Below are 22,017 nucleotides of genomic sequence, written 5' to 3'. Positions count from 1 at the left end.
CTCTCATCCGCCTCTGCCCACTGGCCTCCTCCTTCCTCCCTGTCCGGGAGCGGCGCGGAGGCGAGTGCGGGGGCGTTTTCGACTGCCTTTCTCTCGCCGCCGTGGCAGAGGGGATGTCCCGGGGCGCTGGCTTCCCGTCTGGCGGGGAGGAATCACTAAGAGAAACCTTAAGTTAATGCGCTCATGTCGTGATAAAAGCACCTTTGCCCCTCTCGGCCGTAAGCGCGCGGATGAGACAGTTTCCTCCCCAGTGGAATTGCGGCTGTGGCCTCAACAGGCCGGTGCTGTGACCGTAACTGAAGAATCACAGAATGGTTGGAAAAGACCTTTGAGGTCTTCGAGTCCAACCTGTGAACCAACACCACCATGTCAACTAAACCATGGAGGGCACTAAGTGCCACATTCCCGTCTTAAGCACCCCCAGGAACAGTGACTCCAGCACCTGCCAGACAGTCCATCACCTGTTGTGTGCTACGTCCAGTCTTAAACACCTCCAGGGACGCTGACTCCACCATCTCCCTGGGTAGTATATTGCAATATTTTCTGTGAAGAAATTCTTCTTAATGTCCAACCTAAACCTCCCCAGCTTGAGGTTATGTCTTCTCATCCTGACCCTGGTTGCCTGGGAGAAGAGGCCGACCCCCACCTGGCTACACCCTCCTTTCAGGGAGTTGTAGAGAGTGATAAGGTTTCCCCTGAGCTTCCTCCAGGCTAAACACCCCCAGCTCCCTCAGCTGCTCCTCATAGGACTTGTGCTCCAGAAAAGGCACCCAAGTTTTGGCAACACTTGTGCAGGAACACGTAGTTCAAAGATGGGGCTGCTCTCAGAGAGGATAGCATGGCCTCCTTGCAGCTCCTCTTGCTCCTGAGGTCTCGCTGGCTGCTGGAGGCTGTCACAGGGCTGGGGGCTGAAGGCACCTGCAGGGGGGGAGGGCATCCCGGGCAAGGCAGGGACATTTTGAGGCCATGCAACAGCTGCTGGCCCTGTGGTGCGCAGCAAGGCAAGAAAAACCCCCGAGCCCAGTCAAGGCATCCAGGTTTTTTTCTTAAGCACAAAAAATACCACCTGTTGGTCTGGAAACCCCTGTGTTGTTTGGCAACCAAAATCAAGTAGGAAAAAAAAAATCTTTCACATGATGTCAAGAAGAGATCTTTGCAGATTTCCCTGTAAGGATTTGATCCAGACCAGTTAAAGCACAGACTATTAGTCAGCATGTTTAGTCACGATGCAAACATTTCTCTCTGTACTCTTGAAGTACAGTTTCCAGATGGCAGCCCAAATTGATGTCCTTACAAACACAGCATGAGCCTTCTAAAGTAATGCTTCATATTTTGCAAATCAAATTTGCATCATCTGTAATAAGGGCTTACTTTGTTTCTCTAAAGAATAAGATGTCAGTAGTATGGATTTGGTAAAGCTGGGAATGCACCATTTATCAATCATTTTAACATAAATGTCTGTTCGTATGTCATTGAGATGAACAGCAGAACGTCTCTATGGAAACAGTACAGCTATAATGCAGCCAAGAGGAATAATGTTCTGTATGATAATCACAAATGTAGCCTGCAAAAAAAAAGAATTCTAAAGTGCAAGTATATATGTTGTGTTATTTTATTCAGAAAAAAAAGTGTTAGGAAAAATGTTAACCTTTTACACTGAACTGCCTGCACATAGAAAGCAAGAGCACATGCATTAAGGAGCCTAGCCTGTAACCACATCCTTTCAGGTGTCCAGGGATCTTTATCTTGACACAAGTCAAGACATGGGACCTTGTGATTGCTGGGCATTGGCACATTCCACCTGTCTCCGCAAATTGGGCAGAGACTGCCTGATGGGAAGACTGGCAGCAGTGCAGGCCACCAGCTGCTTCAGAGTCTGCAGCTTGTCCAGCACCAGCAGAAAACCTCTACAAATGCAGGTATAGGTGGAGGTGATCTTCAAAGCTAAACAAAAAAAAAAAAAAAAAAAAAAAAAAAAAAAAAAAAAAAAAAAAAAAAAAAAAAAAAAAAAAAAAAAACAAAACACAAAAAACAAGCAAAAAATTGCAAATAGTTAGTCCAGCTATTCATTCACATTTACACATTATACTTACAACTGTGAAGGACTAGAAAATACTTCTTAAATTCCCCTCTTCCATTCATTGCTATTTACCTATATTAGTTTTTATATTCCTGTATTCCTAACCTTAGGAAGGTACAACACTGACCATGAAATATGGGTATATGAAGAAATTACATGAAAAGCTGAGTTTAATGGATACTGATGGCAATATCACAGGTACAGTTTAGAGCAAGGAACAAATACAAAATCTAACAGACATTACAGGCTAGCTGTAGGTAGCAAAGTGAAGTAATGTAGGCCTGAATTTGGTCAGACAACAACTGCTGTTCAGTCTGTTTGTTCTGAAAGTTTGTCTTAAGTATTTTATGACCACGGAAGAAGTACTGTTTCTGCTCAGTAGTGCCCTTTAGTGCTTTGCAGTAGCTTTGGGTTAGAATGATTCCAGAAAGACGAATAGTACCCACCTGAACAAAATGCATTTTCTTTGTTTCTTGTGAAACAGGATGAAATGGGTTTTTTTCCAGACAACTCCATAGTCATTTCAGCCTTCATTATTTTGTGGTATCTGCTGGGGCACTGGAGCTGTACACCACAAGGGCTGAAATAAAAAAAGTCACTTGATATTCTGCTTTTTAAAATTCCAAAATTAGAGGCAAACATCTGTTAAGCTAATAAGATTCTGTATTCTATTTAGTTGATTTTCTACCACCATCCATTCCAAAGAACATACCAATACATGAGTTCTCTCTTCTGAACATGAGAAATAAAGGAAATACTATTGCTATAGAAAGCCTTAAAAAACCCCAGCAGTCAACACTGTACATCAGTGTGTACACCACCTTATGATTTCAAGGCTACAAATGAAATGAGGAGTGAAGAACAATTCTCCATATCCTTCTATAATTTCCTCCAGATAATCTTTAAAGAGTAACAGTAGAAAGATTACATAGATTACAGAGAATTTCAGAGAACTGTTATAGTAGGGGAGAGCTGTTAGTAACTGGAATGTACTGTGCTTTGGTTCTGCTTGGTTGTAATAGACAGGTGCTGTGTACATGCAGGAACTGGGTATTTGAAAACAGTGTGATACATTTCCAACTCAAGCAGCTTGTCTGGAGCTTTTTGAATAAATTCTCTTTGTTTGGGATATGTCCCATCAGTTAAATTTTAATTAAAAAAAAAGAGAGAAGAACTGAAGTGGATGGAGATATTTCATACGATCACAATTCCTCTAAAAAACTCAGATTTGGAAAAATATGATATGATAGGAAGGCTCTTTTACTGGTAATGGGCACGGATACTGAAATTTTAACTTGACAGTGTATATTTAGACAAAAAGTAAAGGTAAGTGATGGCTTGTTTAAAAAAATCCACCTACAAAGTTTTATAAATTCAGATTGGACTAATATGAAACACAAACTAACTTCTTAACTGTCTATTCTCCTTTAGTGTTACCTATGAAGAGGAGAATATTTCCATTACTTTGAATTACAGTGAACATATCCATTTTATTATTTTATACTTAGACTAGGAAAGGAGTCAGATGTCAGAGCTTTCCCCTTAACTTCTGTCATCCTCACCTTTTCCAGCTGTACAGGGACTATACTATGCCTCACTTCAGAAGGCACAAATATGGGCATACACAAATAGGAGACACTCATGAGCTCCTGAGCTGTTTAGTAGCAGATTAATAGCATTTTAAAAGTCGCTATCTGCTTTTTCAGTTCTCATCACAACAATATATGATTCCCAAAAGTTCTTAAGTCCAGGGGGTGGGCGGTATTTTAAAATAAAAGAAACTAAAAAACTAAATGCAGAAAAGGGAATTTCTTCGGTACATTTGCATGCAGTGCACTAGGGGGCTCTCAGGAGTTAGAAATAGATGGAATGCACTTTTGAAAGGCACATACTTCACAGGACTTTTCATTACAGAATTTAAAATAGAAGTTGCTGTGGTTTTGTGCGTGGGGTTGTTTGGTTTGGGGTATTTTTTATAACGTGAGGTTCATGTAAGTTTATAGCAGTTCATATGCAACAACCTCTCAGTAAAGTTAGCTTCCCAACAGTTCTTAGCTTGCAATGAAATACCTAAATGTGAACCATACTTAAAAGTGAAATATGTTCTAGATGCCAGCTTTTGCTCAGTTACTTTTATTAACCTAAGGAGTTTACCAGAACAAAGGATGTGTCAAGCTGAGTAGGTAAGAAATTTTATTTTTATAGCATTATATATACAATACGCACTTATTCTTTGTTTCTTGGAAAGGATATATAAGCCACTGTCATTTTATTTTAAAAACTATAGCTAGATTCTTTTTATGGCTTCACAAGAGTGAAGAAAATTAACCATCTTTCAACTTTAGTGTGTGTTTATGAATTATGGGAACTATATTCATAGTCAACCAGGGAAATTGGCACTCTAATATATTTTTATATTAGTGAATATGTGCATATTTAACTACTGCAGTCACTGGTTCGTATTTGGATCATTTACAGCATTTCCATAACATGAGGTTTAGTTAAGACTTTGTCTCGTAAGAAAAAGATAATGATCTGGGTTTGACCGGCTTTTTTTCTAATGCTGGAATATATCCAGCTGAGATTGCAAATTGAGCCTGTATTTAATTGTTTTGGTGTTTGATTTATACTGTACTGAGAAAGTAAAAGATGTATCCTGAAAAATTTCTACATGCATACTGTCTCATCTAGAACCTCTTTTCTCTGAAAAATACAGAGGCACAGATGCTATTTGTGAGTAACGAAAGGAAATGCTCCTATTTTCGTTCTGCAGTTTGCAAAGAAGATACATAGATCTTTTAGACTACAAGTCAGTAAACTTTGCTTACGCAGCTGGCTCCATTCATTCTCTGAAGCCAATCACTTCCCCTGTGATGGCTGATAAGAATTCAACAGTTTGAGAAGGTGGAGTGTCAGCATCCTTAGTGCTGACCACTTTCCCAGGCATATCAGTAGCCTCTGTCCATCACCCATGCCGGAAGCTTCTTCGAAAAGGAGAAACAGAAATTGGGGAAGGGAAATCATGCATCATCATCCTGGCTGGAATGTACAGAAGACTTTATGCTGTTTTCATCATGTGGATTCACTAGAGAAATGACCCCTTTTGATCAGCCAAGTAAAGTCAAAAACTTGTTTATTTGCTGCCTGTGGCCCTCACGGGTACTGAGGCTCTGGACTTGCAGACGCCCAAGGACAAGGAGGAATCTGCTAGTGGGTGCTGCCTGTGTGATCTACCTGGGATTCCTTGTCAGCCAAGTGGGTCATGTTTTACCACAGCACAAAGGAGGACATCAAAAGATCAATTCCAGGAGTCTCCAAGATGCAGCTCAAACTCCTTTTCTGGGCATCCCACTGGATGGCACCCTGTCACCACCCAATTTCCAGGAACCCCAGCTTGGTAGCAATGGGACCTTGCTGCCACCCAATGTAGTTTATATCACCCTGCGGTCCAAGCGCAGCAAGCCTGCCAACATCAGAGGCACAGTGAAGCCAAAGCGCAGGAAGAAAAATGCAGCCCCTTTGTTCTACGGGCAACACTTTTCAAAAGCCACTTTTATGGGCTGGGAAGAGGCCTTTGCCCAACAGCCAGGGCGGGCCACACATGCTGCAGGCACAATGGGAGCAGCAATTGCTCTGGAGGCAAGAAAGTACCAACTGGATGAACACAGACATAAAGGAATGGCTATCAAGGAGAGAGGTCACCAGAGACCTGGGAGGATTTCTGGAACTGTAAAGGCACAGCTCCAGCCTGAGGAAAGCAATATCAGGATTTACAGTGAGAGCTCTCCCTCCTGGATGAGCAAAGATGACATCCTAAGCATGCGCATGCTGGCAGATTCTCCCATTGAGAGCATTCAAGAAGTACCTTCGCACAAAGCAGTCCTGGTAGTATTTGCAAGAGGTCCCAGCACTATGGGAACTGCTTGTAATCAAGGACGCTGTGGAATTATCAAAAGACCTCTCGACATGAGCGAGGTGTTTGCCTTTCATTTGGACCGGATCTTGGGGCTAAACAGGAGCTTACCTTCTGTAAGCAGGAGATCAGAGTTCTTCCAAGGTAACACGTTCCTATGGTTTTCAGGTTGCAGGTGGGGTGCAGAGGTTTCCTTCCCACTCCATGTTAGCTGTGGGGCAGCAGCAGCCACCCCCTTTTAACTCCTGTGAGCCCGAGAACTAACCCCATTGTTACAGGGAAATAAATCTAGTGTCTGTGTGTAACTTCTACAATGGCGTTATCCTGTCCAAAGGATGAATACCCCAAAGTTTGCATCAAATATCATAGAGTTGCTGAGGGCAGTAACAGTTTCCTCACACTAGTCTGGAACAAGGAAAAAGAGAAAGAGCAATCTGTAGATTGCATGACATTGTGCGGACTGCCTGAAGTGAAACTAGTGAAAGAGATTCCAGAATCCCTGTGATTCAATGAGCATTTCTGATTTTTTAAAATAAAGTTCTCATCTTCTAGAATTGACTTTAATAAAATACTGTTGAAACTTGGCACAAAAATTCATCTCTCAGGTGGTAGGAAAGGGGTTGGATAATCTACTTGGAGGGGTAGGGAACCTTCCTGCAGAAGCTTGAGTCTTCTTTTTTGGTACTAATTGCCTTGGGAACTGAAAATTTTTTAAAAAGTGCTTCCCTTTCCTGTGGTAGTTAAAACCCAAACAAACTACATTTCAGTGAATCCTGCTGTACATTTTGAGGTTCGCTACACACATCTATATATTATCCAAAGAAACACACGGAGTAAATCTCTCAATATGCCTGTTACATGATTACTGTAGAGCTTTCAATTCAAAATTTGATTTTTAACTTTTAGTGAAATTAAAGGTAGAATTCAGACCTGTGATTTGAATTAGAAGTCTACTTTAAACATTGCTATCTTCTCCAGTGTAACTCCTATTTTTGTACAGTCACAAATCACAATCCAACAGGACTATGTAGCATTTTAATTTTAATGAATCATTGCAAAAGTAGATAGCTGTGTTTTTGCTGTTCATTTCTTGCATTGAAATCAGCTTGTACTAAATACTTTAATATCAGTCTGTATTTCTTAAAAAGAAAAGTAATGCTAGAATGATTTTGTAAAGTTTGACAGCAGGAAGACAACCTCGTGATCTCCAGTGTCTTCCTGTTTGTAAACCTTCCCTTTGGCAGCCTGTACAACAATGGGAATGAATCTCTAGGAACAACAGTTTGGAGGCTTCTGAATATTATTCATACTTGCAGAGCATGGAAGATACATTATGCCTATTTTATTTTTAGGAGCAAGATCTATTGCTATAGAGCTGTCATGAGGCATTAAGGCAGTTCGGTTGGGGGAACTCTGCACAGTGTGGCTGCAGAGATGACAGACTGCAAACCTCGGAAAACTGCTATTAGGCTAATTGTGCATTGTGTTGCTCAGTGTCTGTCACCTTACAGTATGCTGTGGACTGTCTGGGACAGAGTGTGTCATTCTGCCTTCTAATTTCCTTTTCCTCATAACTGGCTAAGTTCCTATTGCAAGAGGAGTGTTGCTAGGTGATGAGAAGAGAAATAACACTATTTTGGTCTCACTTCATTTTTTCCAGCTAAAGGCTGAACAGAGCATTTGGAACAGTGACTGTACCTTGTCCCTCATTATTTCTTTATCCGGGAAATATGCTGGAACTCAGATGCCTAATAACTACTTGAACTCTTTACTATTTACATGCGTGTGTTTGGCATAATGTGAAAATACCTGTGTTTGGAAAATGAACAAAAATATATTCTTGAAAATAAAATGAGCAATTAGCTCATTTCAATGACCTATATGTGTTTAAGTTAAGGTAGGTGGGCACTGTAAAGGTTTTTACAGAGTGGCTTGTGTGAATCAGTTATTCACATGGGAAAGCAAGCAATGCAGGATTAGAGACTGTGCATGTGTGTATGAATGTTCACTATTTCTGGGCTGACATATCTCTCTCCCCGACACATCCCTTTAGCTTGCCTCAGTTGTGATGTGATCCAACAAGACATGTTTGATGTAGCATTAAAATCTTAAAAAATGGGCTTTTCAAAACTGTCATTCATTTTGTCAAAAGCAGTTTCAAAGAACTGCTTAGTAAATCCCTGTACAGGTTCTATTTCCCTTATTCCCACAGATCTGACACTGACTTTTTTAAAGTCTAGCAAAATACTGTATTCAGGTTCCCTGTCCGGTGCCCTTACCTTCTCTAGTTAATTGTAAACCCCTTTAAGTGTTTAAGTTGAATTTCTTTGTGGTTTGTCTAATCTTTCCATCATCCATGATGGATGGAAAAATTAGGTATGGTAACTCTTTCTCTCATACTTTTACAATGAATTGACTGAATGTAAAAAACCTGGGTAGTATAGGTAGGAAAAGCCCTTTTGAGCTGAGCATAGCAGTCTAAAAGAGCATGATTTTGTGCATACACAAGCAGTTATTTGTTACTTCCGTTGCTACCTACAAGATGTGAAAAATGTCTCCAAACACCTATAAAAAAAGAAGGACAAACTTGTAAAACACCAAGAAATAACCATAAAATATTGTCTTTTGTGGAATAAATGGAGTGTGACCCTTATGTGTCTGAGTTTTGGGATGGTCACATTAACACCACAGCACTAAGAAACTTCATTATTTCATAACCCTAACCTGAGGAATAGAAGAGACATAAGTGACCTTGCTTGGTGTCACAGCCCTTCCTTAATGACCTTTGCACAGAAGTTAAGTCAAGTGACTGCATGCATGGCCTCCAGCTCAGCAACTGCACTTGCTGGGTGGGACGATGGCAGTGTTTGTTAGGCTTGAGCTGCAGCTGGAGTTCTGTGGGCTGGGGCAGGCTGGCTTCTCTGTCTCAGCTGGCAGCTGTAAGAATAGCACCCTGGCTTCTTGGGTAGTAGCAGCGGGGCTGGGCTCTTTATTCAGCTTTTGGTACAATAGCTGTTGCTATGCAGTTTTGTTGCACCACTTGCTGAGGGACTGAACTTACTGCGTGCTGATGGCTACCTCTCTTCCCCTCTGGTTTTCTGATATTCTGAATCTGACTAAATATGTTTCATCCTGTGCTGAGAATTGAGAATAATAAGCATTGGTGTACTCCATTAACCTTTTCTATTTTTGTTATAGCTCAAGATTGAGCCCACTATTTGTCCAGAACCTCCTTTTTCCCCCAAATATGCAAGAAGCTCTTCCTTTGAGTAACACCTTTCGTGGTTGGTTTAGTGCAAATAGATGAATGACATGATATCTCCACTGGTTGCACTTGTTGTTTTGCTTTACTGGCCTCTGCATGATCATAAATGGTGTCCTAGTTTTTTCTGTGTTATGCCCTGTGCTATCAGCCTGCTCTTGCCATCCCATCAAAAGTTATGCAATATGAATCACTAATGTCAGGGTAAAGAATAAAAATCTATCACTCCTTTATGCATTCAGAGTACTCTAAAATGCTTCCATATGGTGTTGTACCTCTCAAAGGGGTATGACAAACATATTTCTAATATTCTGTTGGGTAGAGAAGTTCATGTATAAGCAGTAATACAGTCCACAGTCTAGAGAGCAACTGATGCACATTTCATGCATTCCTTAATACTGACATCCATATGTGCACAGGACAGAACATTGCCATGAGGTGCATAGGGAAGAAGGAAAAACAAATGGCCTAACTTCTCTCTGCTTTCTGCTTCTGGTCCGCATATTTTCCCTAAAAACTTAAACTCTAAAAATCATGCTCTGTATGCCATTTTCCACGCTGAATTATCCTTTCCTGCTAATACGTGGACAACTAAACTACCTCTTGCAAATGTGGCAGTGGTGAGATGTACTGCCTTACAGTGGACAATGGTGAGTTGGAGAAAGGGTTTAACTACCTCATGAAAGTTTTCTGGTTTTCGTGTTGATCTTCTGGGCCAGTTTGAAAATATTTTCTTTCAAGGAAGTTAGAAAAAATGCTGCAGCTATAAGTCAGAGCACAAGATGAGAGAGTAATGTTTGCAAGAGCAAAATGTGGTTCTTAACCACATGTAGTTTAGAAGCATGCAGTTTATTTTCAAAGTGGTGTGGGGTGTGGAAATCTAAGATGATGCTTGTGTTGAAGAAGCCACGCAGTGATACATCACATAGTGGCACATGAAGCAGTTTGAGTACCTTGAGGTGGTCTAGTCTCAACAGCCTGAGGTTTCATCTGTGTTAGCTTATTCAACTTAGCTAAGACATTTTTAGAAATATTTTGATATTCAAAAATATGTGTGAATTACTAGGAAGATGGTTTCAATATGGGTTTTGAAAAATCCTTCCCGTACAATTTTGAAGATCGCCTTTGGATAGTTAAGTAGATATATAGATCTAAAACGGTGTATAAAAATAAAATGAAGCCAATCAGCTCTGGGTGAGATTCAGTGCAGTGCAGCTGCAGCCAGAGAAAAGCAGTAGCCCTCTGTGTTAATATATAAAGCTGACTAGGAATGAAACACAGAATACACTGGACTTTTTCTGAAATTTACTCAACCTTCCCAGTTGTGGCTGTAGGTCTCTTCACTGTTGAGGTACCTTCAGCCCCATCCTCATGAAGTTCGAATCAGAAAAGCTCCGCTGATTTCATTGGGGTCATGCAGCTATGAATCAGACCCCTTATCTGCTTTAATTCAACATCTTCATGTTTTTTGTGCAAGTATCAAAAATTTGAGTCACAGCTCTTTACTGAAGCTGCTGTTTCATATTCTTGTAATCCAATTTATATTACAGAGGAGAAAGATTTTTTTTTGGCTCATCTTTTCTGCTCCCATTTCCTCTGAATGCAAACATTTCCTGTATTTGACTAGTCTTTAAAAATGGTTTTGTATCTTAATGGAAACTGGCATGATATTATTCTTAGTTTTCAAGTATTTATATTACTATTGTTTATCATGTCCTTTTTGGGTAGACAGGAGATGTTTGTTTTCTTAGCAAACTGTTTATGTATTTAATTCGTGGCAGAATTCATGAATAGTTACATAAGTTGTTACTGGAGATACAAAAATAATAGACCAGATTTGGTCCTGAAGAAAGCTGTCCTTTTTTTTTTTGGTGACGATTTCCAATGCTTTTATAGACTTTCTCCAACTGTCTTGAAAAAGGAGCCTAGCCCATAGCTGACCTAACTTGGCTAAAGTCATCTACAATGTAGATGATAAAGCCAGAGTGAGAGAGCTGGAGAAATGGGTAGGATTTCCCAAATGAATTACCTAAATACTTAGGCACCTCAGCAGAGGAGAAGCCTGATTTTCAGGAGTGCTCAGCACATTTTTTCAGTGGAGGCGAGTGTGGAGCATGGTGCTGATAAAGGTAATACTGACCATAAAGAAAGAGAGATTGATGCTCCTAATGGAAGGACATTCTGTGTTTCTAGGAAACATTGAACAACTGGGAAGGAAGTTAAAGAGGTGGTGGGTTGTTGGGTTGGCTTGGCTTTGGAAGGACTACCTTGTATGTTCAAGCCATGGCAGAGAGAAGATCAGGTACATTCTGGTTTGGAAAGGAGTTGGCTTTTCTCTTGGGCTGGATTGCATGCAGGCCTGTCATGCTTGTTTGACGAGTGGGGGATGGAACTTTGGATGTTTCAGTGCTAGGAATAGGCAAAGATAATTTCTTACCTGTTGTTTTACAACGGTCAGCATCCTTTGAACAAGTTGCTTTTTGATTCAGCTGTATGGAGATTGTTTTTCACAGTCCTGGCTGCTTACAAATGGAGCATTGACATTGGCAGCTTTCACCTCGCTGTTGGCACTGATACCTGTTTTCCATGTGCTATTTTCTGTCTGGTTTGCTTCTGAAGAAGGTGACCTGGACCTCTTGTCTTCATCTGTTTTTAAAAGCTTTTTTTCAGATCTGTCTCTGTCTCCATGGGCATGTGGAAGACAAAGAGACAATTTAGGCTGCACTTAACTATGCAATAAATTGTGCAATAATGTAGACTCAGTTCTTTGAACTTCAAGATGAATATGAATAATTTTTTAAAGCTTTATATGTGTTCCAACACTTTTTAGTAAACAGCAGTTAAACTTTGCAGTTAAATGGTTCTTCCTCTCTGTACCAAGACATATTTTGATCTTCTGTCTACACATCCTAAAATATAAAGTATTTCTTTGTTTTAGTGTGTACAAGCCACGGTCAGTCATGGGTCCTTCGCAGTTTAAGCAGCAGTAGCATTGCATCAGGAATAAAAGGACAGTTTCCTAATAAGATAGATATGTCTGTTACTTGATGTCGTGTGAAATATATTTATCAGTTCTTATACTGGAAAAGCTCATTTTAAATTCTTTGATGAGGTTTATTCTCACGGTGAAGCTGAGCACTAGAATTCACCAAAGAGAAGTCTTCTGTCTTAGTTTCAGGGAAGAGAAGAATATTTTTTACACAGAAGAACTAAAGCATTTGGCTAAAATATCTGCTCTACAAAACAGATCTCATATCTAGGTAAAAAACCCCAAACTCATCAAGTTGTTTATTCATGCTAAGCTCACACTCCCTAGTGTTCTCATATATCCTTTCAGAGCTGTGGAGTCATACATTATAGGTTTTAAAAAATAATAAAATAAATCCACTTTGAGTATAGGATTTGTGGTGTCTCTATATCCATTATGCAAAGAAAACCCCTTTGACATAAGTTTCCAGCTCTTGAAAATCAGCAGTTCACTGGAATCAGAGGGAAAATACATCGTTGATTCACAGGGGCATTGTAGACTTTTAACCTACCTAGAAACTTTTTAATAGTTTGGTTTAGTGTATGATTTTGTACATTAATCTCTTGCTTCAAACAAAGAAAGTCTTTCATACACCAAAGGCATTTATGCCTATGCTTCCATTGCTGTGGTGTCTGGTTATGGATGTAGGATAAGGCCACATTAACCGAAGGCTGTCAAGATACTAGCCCCTGGCTGGTAGTCCTGCCAGATCTGTAAAATGGTATAATTACTAATGCTTAGGCAATGTCTAAAGAACAATCAAATAAACCTGGCAGTATTGCACTATACTAATGATATTTTTTCCTTTTTTTTCAGGCGGTCAAGCCTGTCCTGTTATTCTCTGGGATTCCTCACTGAGTCCAACAGATAATAGTACCCATTCTTCAGTGAGGTTAACATGGGGACAATATCAGCAGCTATTGAAGAAGAAATGCTGGCAGAATGGTAAAGTTCCCAAAGCTGAGTGGGGCTGTACTGAAATCCATCATCATGAGTGGTCCAAGATGGCACTCTTTGATTTTCTATTGCAGGTAAAATGTTTACTGAACACAACTATTTGCCTCAAAAGTCATGTGAGCAAATATAGGATTTTTAGAAGTAATTTTAGTGTATTGCATTTTTTTTTAATGGGGAAGAGAGGCATTTGCATAGCTTGAAATTATTTCTGGTTATTTCTTATGATTAAAATATCCAAAATGCAGTTTATAATCAGGCAGGAACCTAACTGACTCATTTCTTTTTAAAGAGGAAGAAAAAGGCTTTTGCCTTGATTTATTTCACCTTGAGGCAGGCATACTGTTTCTCCTTCACTCCTTGTTTCTCCAAACAGAGACCTTGACTGTGTTCAGAACTGTAAATCTCTATTTACTGTATGGTCCTTCCTGCACCTCCCCAGCCCCAAGAGGTGACTGAAGTGGTTTTGGTGAGCTGCAATCTGGAGCAAGGTAACAGTTGTAGTGGATAATTCTCTTTTTTTTAAAATAAAAAAACCAAAAACCTAGCCAATGACTTAGTAAAGAAAGAGTAGAGCAGCAACTGATGAATGATAAATCTGCTGTTCTTTGAGCAAGTACTGTGCATCATCATTAGCTCTCCAAATAACACCAACCTGGGGTGCTGCCCAGTGCTATTGTGTGTGGCCACAGTTACAGCAGTTCTGTAGTAGAGTATTAAGACATTCCCTGCGTTAGCAAGGCCTGAACTGAGCCACCCATCTGGAAGATAATTTTATGGTTTCCTGAGATGTGGCAGTACTTTAAGCTGTCCTTACCTGCCAGACAGGTCCAGATGACTGAGCTTCCTGCAGCAATTACAGGTTTATTTGAAACTGCAGCACGCATTAATTTTATGCATCATATTTGGTTGTTCATATAATTCAGTTTTTAATAGAGTCACATTTCTTGTCAAAATCATGTCTTGGCTTATGCTTAGCCTATCCCTGCTCTTCTCAATCCTGTTCTAGAGTGAATGAATGTCTTAGATTTTGCTTTTACTTAGATTTTTGCACATTTTTTATGTTGAACAGAATATTCAATTCTTTTCTAAAAATAGATTGCCACTTGTTTAATGACTCCATCTTTAGTCCCATTATGAGCAAGTAATGCTTAGAAATGGGTATAAAGTCATACATGGATTAATCTGTTGCTGAACATAGTAGCACCCCTATAGGAACAGTACAGATTATGTCAGAGTTAATGTTTTTATGCCATCATTGTCTTCTCATTCAACAGTTAAAAAATTCTCGTGAGTTCTATGTTGATATCTAATTTCAAGGTCTTCTAAAGCAAGTTTTTAATATTCATAATAGAACTATTATCTAGAAGGAGTGATTGGTTAAAATAAGATACAACAGGATTGAACTTCGCATGACAAGAAACAAATTACTCTTGTACTAGTAGCTGGCATCAGAGTGATTTATATCTCCAGTTGCCTACCAGACAAGAACATGCATACCAGAAAGTGTGTGAAAGTGAGTCTCATAGTTCTTAAAGACTACAATTTTATCTGGGTGCTCTCAAAGTTTATCAGCAGCAAAATATAAAAACTTGAAAGCAATAAAAATGCCAAGAAGGGGTTCTTTATTAAGAAAAATAAAATCTGTGCTTCGTGAGTCATTCAGAAATAAAGAATAATGGGGAAAAGTATTCTCTATTAAATGTAATTCCCTCAGAAGAACAGGTTTGGTACCTCTGATAGGTCTTCCTAATCCCTGGTTGCAAATGCTGCAAAACCATAGGAGCAGGATATAAAATGCTTAGTTGACCTTTACTTGCCTTCTGCAAATACTCAAGCAAAATGGATTCTTTAATTTTGGGGGTTTGGACCTCTTATGTACATAAGTATATGACAAAAAATTATGCTAAACTATATGCATCAATTCCAGAGTGGTCCATCATTATGTCTTAGCACTGAAATGTTGCAGGATGTTATGAAGAGGCTGTAAGAACATGATCTCCTTGTCTATTTAATGCATATAGTAAGTGTGGTGCAAAGGAATGGGGTCTATACACTAAAGGAGTCTTTCTAGAAGGACTCTGCTTTACTACTTTACTTTTTTACCTTTGGATGCGTTGAATAAAAGAACCCAGGAGCTAGAACGCTGGAAGCAAGAGGGGCTCTATAGCCTTCAGATAATGAATTCTGCTCATGAAAGGAGAAAGAGAAATCTGTTCCTTTCCTCAGGATTTTGATGTTTGGAAATGAACACTGTCAGCAATATTACTAGTAATAGAGCTACATATAAAAAAAAAACCCAAACAAAATCAAAACAAACCCAATTCTCAGACTTTCATTTGATGAAAGAGGTGGCCTTTTCATTTCAACATGCAAAAAAGTTCTACATCAGGTGGAGTCCTAACAGTTCATTTTGCTGGGGTGTTACAAAAATAAAATTGTAATTTTAGAAGGCTGATGTGAACAGTAATGGTTTTGTGCTTAGAGCAGTTTGAAGAGTTATCAGTAAACAACAAAGGACAGAAAAAATGATTGACCTTTGATCAGTTACTCATTAAGTCTTATATGCACCAGACCAGACTTCCACTCTCTAAACATCTGTTGGCAGGAGCAGGTCTGCTCTCTGGGAAGATGAGCTGGAGCCAAAGGCCGCTCTAGGACAGGCAGAGCCAGCAGCAGGAGAGGCAGCCCAGCAGGAAGGACGGTGAAAGCCACAAGCCCCATTTGTAACCCAGTGAACATGAGGCATAGACAAAGCAGCTCCAAGGCTGCCAGGCAGGAACCTCAAGCAACAACGCAGGAACATCCATGTAGCAGAACAAGAAGCAGAAAACCAGCCCCACACACCCCCTCCTCTGAAGGGCTCAGAGGAGGGCTGAACTGCCTGACCTTAAAGGGGGCTCCTGTGCCCAGGGGCAAAGGTGTGGCATGTGGAAGTCCCAGGTGATACTTCTAAGGGCAATCTGGGCCTATTTGTGTGCTCAAGGCTGTAGCAAGGTTGAATGTTTACTCTCATCGAGTCAACAGCAGTAGAAACACTTCCAAGGAGCGATTTATCCTTCCTGTATTAGATGGTTATCCTAAAATGGCATCAGTTGCTCTGGATGTGCCTTGTTCTTGTCATTGCTTATGAAAGGGAATAGAAATGACCAAGTCGAAAGATTTGCGTAACTTTTACTCCACTGAAGTTAGGCCAGATGTATGTATTCCTTCCAGCTAAGTGCTGTGTGATGAATAATTGAGGTTTTGCATGGGAAAAAATAGTCTAGACCATCATGTCATAAAAATATATACCACAGGGAGGCTGCTCTGTGATTAGAAATACACTGTTCTTACATTTTTTAGCTTTTGATGGTCTTAGACCATCTTAGACTTTATTGGTATTTCCAGTTATTTTGCATAGTTAGTCTAATAGATCCCACAAAATGAAGACCGTCTGTGTGTGTCAGACTGTGCTATTTCTATTGTTCTCCAGCAGAGAGAATGTAAAAAGAGAAACTTCTGAGAAAGAAAATAGAATTGTATTCACCATCCCGTTATTCCAGTTACACAGTGGTATTGTTCCATTGTTTTTAAAAAATTTCTACTGACATAACAAATCATGGCTATAAAGCAGATAAAATACACAGTCTAAGAAATTGCTTCTAGCAGTACCTGAGGTCTGGGGACCAGGTCTTCAATACCGTTTCACTGCTGTCTTTAATTATACTTGTCCTGAGCTTGCTTTCCTGTCAGCTGTGTTAGAGAGCGATGTCTTACACTGACACTTTGCCCCAAGTACTTCAGTATTGTTTCCACTTGGCACTCTGCTCTACTTTGTTTTAGATCTATAATCGACTAGACAGAAACTGTTGTGGATTCAAGCCTCTCAAGGAGGATTCCTGCATGCAGCAAGGACTGAAGCTGAAATGTGATGATCAGGATGCTGTTGACCTGACACACATCGTTCAGAGAAGGCATGACCAAAGGCACTTGGCCTTTATAGACAATAAGGGTTTCTTTGACAGAAATGAGGACAATCTTGACTTCAAAATCCTACAAGGAATCGATGAGTAAGTTTTAAATTATTAATTTTGTAAAAAGATTGGTAATTTCTTCCTAGTTTGAGTATGACACTAAGATATGACACTAAGCTACTGCAATAAATATCATTGGCCCACGACATTGACAGGATGTATCTAAAAATGTATGAGTAATCCCACAGCTGTAAAAGATACAATTAACATACATATGATTAGGCATGCATAGACTTCCTTTGCTGACTTGCAGCCTATATTTGTACAATTGATTGCTAAACCACAACATAAATACTGCAATTCAGAGTAATGGCAAAAACTGATGAATTTCTTCGTGCTTTTCCAGATTCCCTGCATCTGCAGTTTCAGTGCTGAAGAGCCACCGTTTACGTGAGAAGTTGCTCCAGTCTTTGTTCCTTGACAAAATATACTGGGAGAGCCAAGGAGGCAGAAAAGGAATTGAAAAGCTTATTGATGTAATAGAAAGGAGGTCCAAAATTCTTCTTACTTATATAAATGCACATGGAGCCAAAGTATTGCCCATGAATGAATGAAACAGTCTTGTTTCCATCTGAAAGAGTCTTTAAAAAATGTTTTTGGGGAAAAAACTGACAGTAAAATTGATTTAATTCATAGCGTTATTTTTTCCCCAAACTTTCAAGTTTTCTTTTAAATAAGAAATCTTACATGGTTTAAAATCAACATTTAAATGTCAGCTGCAACTCAACACAGTGTAGTCTCTTCTATGTCACCAGTGAAATGAAAAATAACCAAATGATACAATAAATAATATCCTGTAATATGTAGGCACCATGAATACTCTTTCAGTTAAACTGTTTGGAAATTAGCAACAGGATTTTCAGTACATTAGGCTGGATTCCTCTTACTTTCCTAATTGAAGTCAGTAGAAGTTTTTATTGCAAATTTAAATGGGAAAAGAGATGTGTAAGCACTTGATACACTGATGACACTTGATGAAATATGTATAGTACAGGAATTTGTCTTTTTATTGCATATACTAAAATGCCAACATTTCCAAAGGCTTGTTTTACTTTATTTTATTTTGATCTTTTGAAATCTGACAACTAAACTCTTTTAAATGCAGGAGTGTTTGTGCTGCACATGAGGGAATTTTAAAAACAGAACAAGGAGAACATGGCTTTAACAATAATAATTATTTTGACAAATACAGTTTTTACGTGTCCAGTATGGAATACAGTTAGTCATGAGTCACTCATTACAATGTACTATTTTCAATGTAAGTTGTTCTGATGTGTGAGTGGATGATCTGAGATTTTCTTGATTAACTGGGTATTTTTTAAAAAAAATGGCTTTAGCTTTGTGTGAATATGCTGCTAAGTAAGTGTACGTTTTGTTTTTGCAAAATTCTTAACAATAATTTTTGAGAATATTATAGAAAAGCAGACCTCCTAATGACATGAGTGTGAAACTCAGCAGAGGAAATGTTTATTTTGTATGCTCAGCTCTAGCCAGCAGTTCAGACTTGGGTTCCCGTTAAGACTGACCAGTGTGGGGTGATGATTCTAGCTGATGACTTGCCCCAAGTGTTCCCACAGGTAACGTTGTTAGGGAAGGTTGGATAAGCACTTCAGATTTTTACCCTTGAAATGCTCCAGAAATAAAATATCAATTGATATAGCCTATCATGACATATACCTTCTACCTGTCTGTTTAGAAAGACTCTTACCATTTTTCTAGAGAAATACCATCTTTTTGCCATGAGGTAATGGTAGAAGTTGGATACTTTCATAGCTACTCTTGTCTTTATGTGTCATAAAAATATATAGGGTGGGGAAGATTTTTGAAAGTGCTTGTGTAATGTTATAAATGACAAACTAAAATGTCTCATGTCACTGTTGATGTGAATGGGTGAATTTAATGTTTTAAATAACTACAATTCCACTGCAGCTAAAATCAGTTTCCTTTCTTAGTATCAGAAAAACCATTAACAATAATTACATTACTGGAAGAAATAGATCTCATTATAGGCAGAGATAAAAACACTTACTAAAATTTTAAGACCTTAGTCAGCTAAATAATCTTTTATTTTATTCTGTCAGCAAAGGAAAGATCAATTTGTTAAAATTTCTTAGAACTTAACTATTGCCTCGAGAGGATTTTAGTGTTTTAGAGTGCCTTGGACTTTTTAACAGCACCAAGGTAGAATTTTATAGGATTTTCATTTTAGCCCTTTCTTAAAAATATTGTAACTTATTAGCCAGATAATTTTCATCATGGAAACAAAAGTATTACTTTGGCTTGCACTGTGAACAGAGTCTAGAGAAAAAAATAATCCTCAGTATCCATTTCACATGCAATTCCTGTTGCAGTAGATTTCACTGTATGATGGCCATCATTTTCTAGCCTATCTCACAGGTTTCTTCCTGCTAGATACCTGTTCAAATGCATTATCCCTCACTGCTGGGAGTGAGAGAAAGGCACGACTTTCAGCTGTACTGAACTTAGCAGAGGGCCCAGCAGAGTTATGAATGTGGCTGATTATGACAAGGCCCCATGAGAACTCTTCTATCTTTAGACTGCACATCCTGATGCTGAGTCACTGCCTCACTTTGCCCAGTTGTAGTTTTTTTCCAGAATTGGCTCATTGCCGAAGAAGACAAGAAAATCCATTATCTTTTCAGGCTGGGTCATTTATTTTTATGGTGATAACTTGATGCATTCTTCTCCATTTCTTCTGGACATGGACTAGTGTTTCCTTGAGCATGATACATGCTTTTTATTTGCCTGGCAGTTCAGTGCCAGCTCTTAAAGCAGCAATGTCATTGCCTACGAGTATGAAATTGCCCTGAAGCTGACCTGAACCAATGCCTCTCAGTAGTCCTGGATTTAAGAGTAGCCACAATGCTGTGCAGTACTTAAAATTTTGACCAAGCATCAAAAGCATAACTGTAAAAAGCAAAATTTCTGGATACTTTCAAAGGGCAAAGAATACTCCCTATGCTGTGTTAGCATGCCATATTTCTTTTGTGTATGAACACTCTCATAGTCTTCAGGTAAATCAGGAGAGTCTTTGTGATATTGGACAGTGAGACAGTATTGCAAATTGCTTCTAATTCTCTAATGTTGATAACAAACTCCAGAAAGGGCTTCTTCTGTGTAATATTTTTCCTACTGCTGAGGAGCTTGGTACTTAATCCAATATTGTTAATAATGCAAAATATGCTTGCAATAGCTCTTACGAATGCATACTAGCCAAGTTCCAGCATTTTTTAAAATGAAAATGAAGAATTCTGTATTTTTTGAGTGCATAAATTTGGATAAATGCTATAGTAAAAAATTCAGAAGGAACACTGCTACTACATTTAAGAGAACATGCTTCAGTAGCAGGGGTAAAGTTTATTGGGAAATTGGTTCACATCCTTTGGAAGTAGCATGACTTTGGACTGACAGAAACTGCACTATAGCTAAAGTAATATTAACTGAGAGGAAAAATCCCAAAGAAGCCTTACTCAACCTATTGAGATTGATAGAAAGCCAAGAAACTGTGCTTTTAGTCCTCTTTGCTGGGCTCTCTTCCATTTCTGGGCATGTGGGATCAGACAAAGATTCATGTTGCATATTACGTGGAAGGGTGTAACCAACAGCAACAGTGCAAAACCTGTGGGTGGGAAAAGGCGATTATGTCATTCTTGAATCTGCCTGAAAGCCAGAACCACATGAAATGGAATTACTGAGAAAGTCAAAAGAGTTTGCTGATTTCATAGCATTGGAAGACAGAGCTTAAAATAAGTAGCACAGGCACAGATGCCTTAAAATTCCTTGGGAGCCTGCCAGAAAGTTAATAGTCTTAAATGTTTCAGAAGCTGAGGATATGAAAACTGTGGAGCACTGTGAGAGCAGTTTCCTTCTTTTCTTGTGCGGGTATTCTATAATACACTATATTAAATAAATTTTAAAAAAAGATTAATTCCATGGTTTGAAACTTACAAATACAGATTTAGGGTACATTAAAGGACAAGGTTTCCAGAGCAGTTCTGGGAACGCTCTCATGCATGTGTGTGTGTATGCAGACACAAAAATACATGTATATGTATTTATACTTTGGCTTGTTTCTATAAAATGGTCAATTTGGCTAATAAAGAGTGAACTGTTTATACAATTTACTGTTTACATGTAGAATTGTATCTGTGAGCATAAGTCCAACTTTGGGTATACACAAGTGGAGTTTAAACAAAACATTATAATAGATGAATCTTTTGTTCTCAGAGGATTGATTCTTCTTTTGCTAGCACATTTATATAATCTTTTGTAGAGAAAAACAACAATATGTTTGTATCTGTGCTAAACTTCCAGGGTGATATCAACTCAGATTTTTTTTTAAGTTTTATAATAGATATTGAATTTCCATTTTATTTTGGAATTTGTGAATTTTAAAAGTCTATTTGTCCTTTAATTAGTAACAGTAACAATGTTTTCACGAGTAATGACTCATTTGAATCTCTGCTGCTATTGTCATGTAATATGTAGGAATATACAAAATAAAGAAATATCTTTATCAGATTTTCAGTTCAGATCTCTACGTTGTAGTAACAAAACCATAATGCGTATTGTTGTAATATGTGGATCATTAGTTACTGTTTAGAAAGAACTATGGCCTTGAAACTGCTTCTTCATAGAAACAATCCAAAACAGATCATAGCGATCTTTCTGTAGAAATATTTTCTAGCTATTTATTTATGAGACTTGCAGCTCTTTCTCACTGAGCTGATTCAGTGTAGCTGT

The 22,017-nt window shown here is 38.8% G+C and overlaps 1 protein-coding gene and 1 long non-coding RNA gene across 3 annotated transcripts; one reads left to right on the top strand and one right to left on the bottom strand.

Moving 5' to 3' along the window:
* Positions 1-1,594: 1,594 nt before the first annotated feature.
* Positions 1,595-13,081, bottom strand: LOC108449325. Its single transcript, XR_001865482.1, has 3 exons — positions 6,105-13,081; positions 2,527-2,660; positions 1,595-1,944 (listed from the first exon to the last, which is right to left on the bottom strand). It is a non-coding gene; the product is annotated as an uncharacterized LOC108449325 (long non-coding RNA).
* On the top strand, positions 3,991-21,795 carry FAM198B (family with sequence similarity 198 member B). Of its 2 annotated transcripts, none has more exons than XM_008641915.2 (5): positions 3,991-4,263; positions 4,854-6,137; positions 13,100-13,314; positions 17,063-17,289; positions 17,600-21,795. In XM_008641915.2, the coding sequence occupies exons 2-5, from the start codon at positions 5,141-5,143 to the stop codon at positions 17,805-17,807; spliced, it is 1,647 nt and encodes a 548-aa protein (XP_008640137.1). In that variant the 5' UTR covers positions 3,991-4,263; positions 4,854-5,140; the 3' UTR covers positions 17,808-21,795. The 2 variants fall into 2 exon arrangements, with proteins under 2 accessions (XP_008640137.1, XP_017600623.1); XM_017745134.1 differs by having other exon boundaries at positions 4,797-6,137.
* The last annotated feature ends 222 nt before the right edge of the window (positions 21,796-22,017 follow it).

This window comes from Corvus brachyrhynchos, unplaced genomic scaffold, assembly GCF_000691975.1.
Source record: "Corvus brachyrhynchos isolate BGI_N302 unplaced genomic scaffold, ASM69197v1 scaffold249, whole genome shotgun sequence".
Taxonomy (NCBI): domain Eukaryota; kingdom Metazoa; phylum Chordata; class Aves; order Passeriformes; family Corvidae; genus Corvus; species Corvus brachyrhynchos.
Note: the sequence above shows the minus strand (reverse complement) of the source record. Positions and strands in the feature narration are given on the sequence as shown.

Excerpts from the sequence above, each read along its gene's own strand:
- FAM198B (XM_008641915.2), top strand. The coding sequence starts at position 5,141 with ATGCTGTTTTCATCATGTGGATTCACTAGAGAAATGACCCCTTTTGAT. Across the intron at positions 13,315-17,062 it reads TCTTTGATTTTCTATTGCAG|ATCTATAATCGACTAGACAG; the intron begins GTAAAATGTTTA and ends ACTTTGTTTTAG. Across the intron at positions 17,290-17,599 it reads ATCCTACAAGGAATCGATGA|ATTCCCTGCATCTGCAGTTT; the intron begins GTAAGTTTTAAA and ends GTGCTTTTCCAG.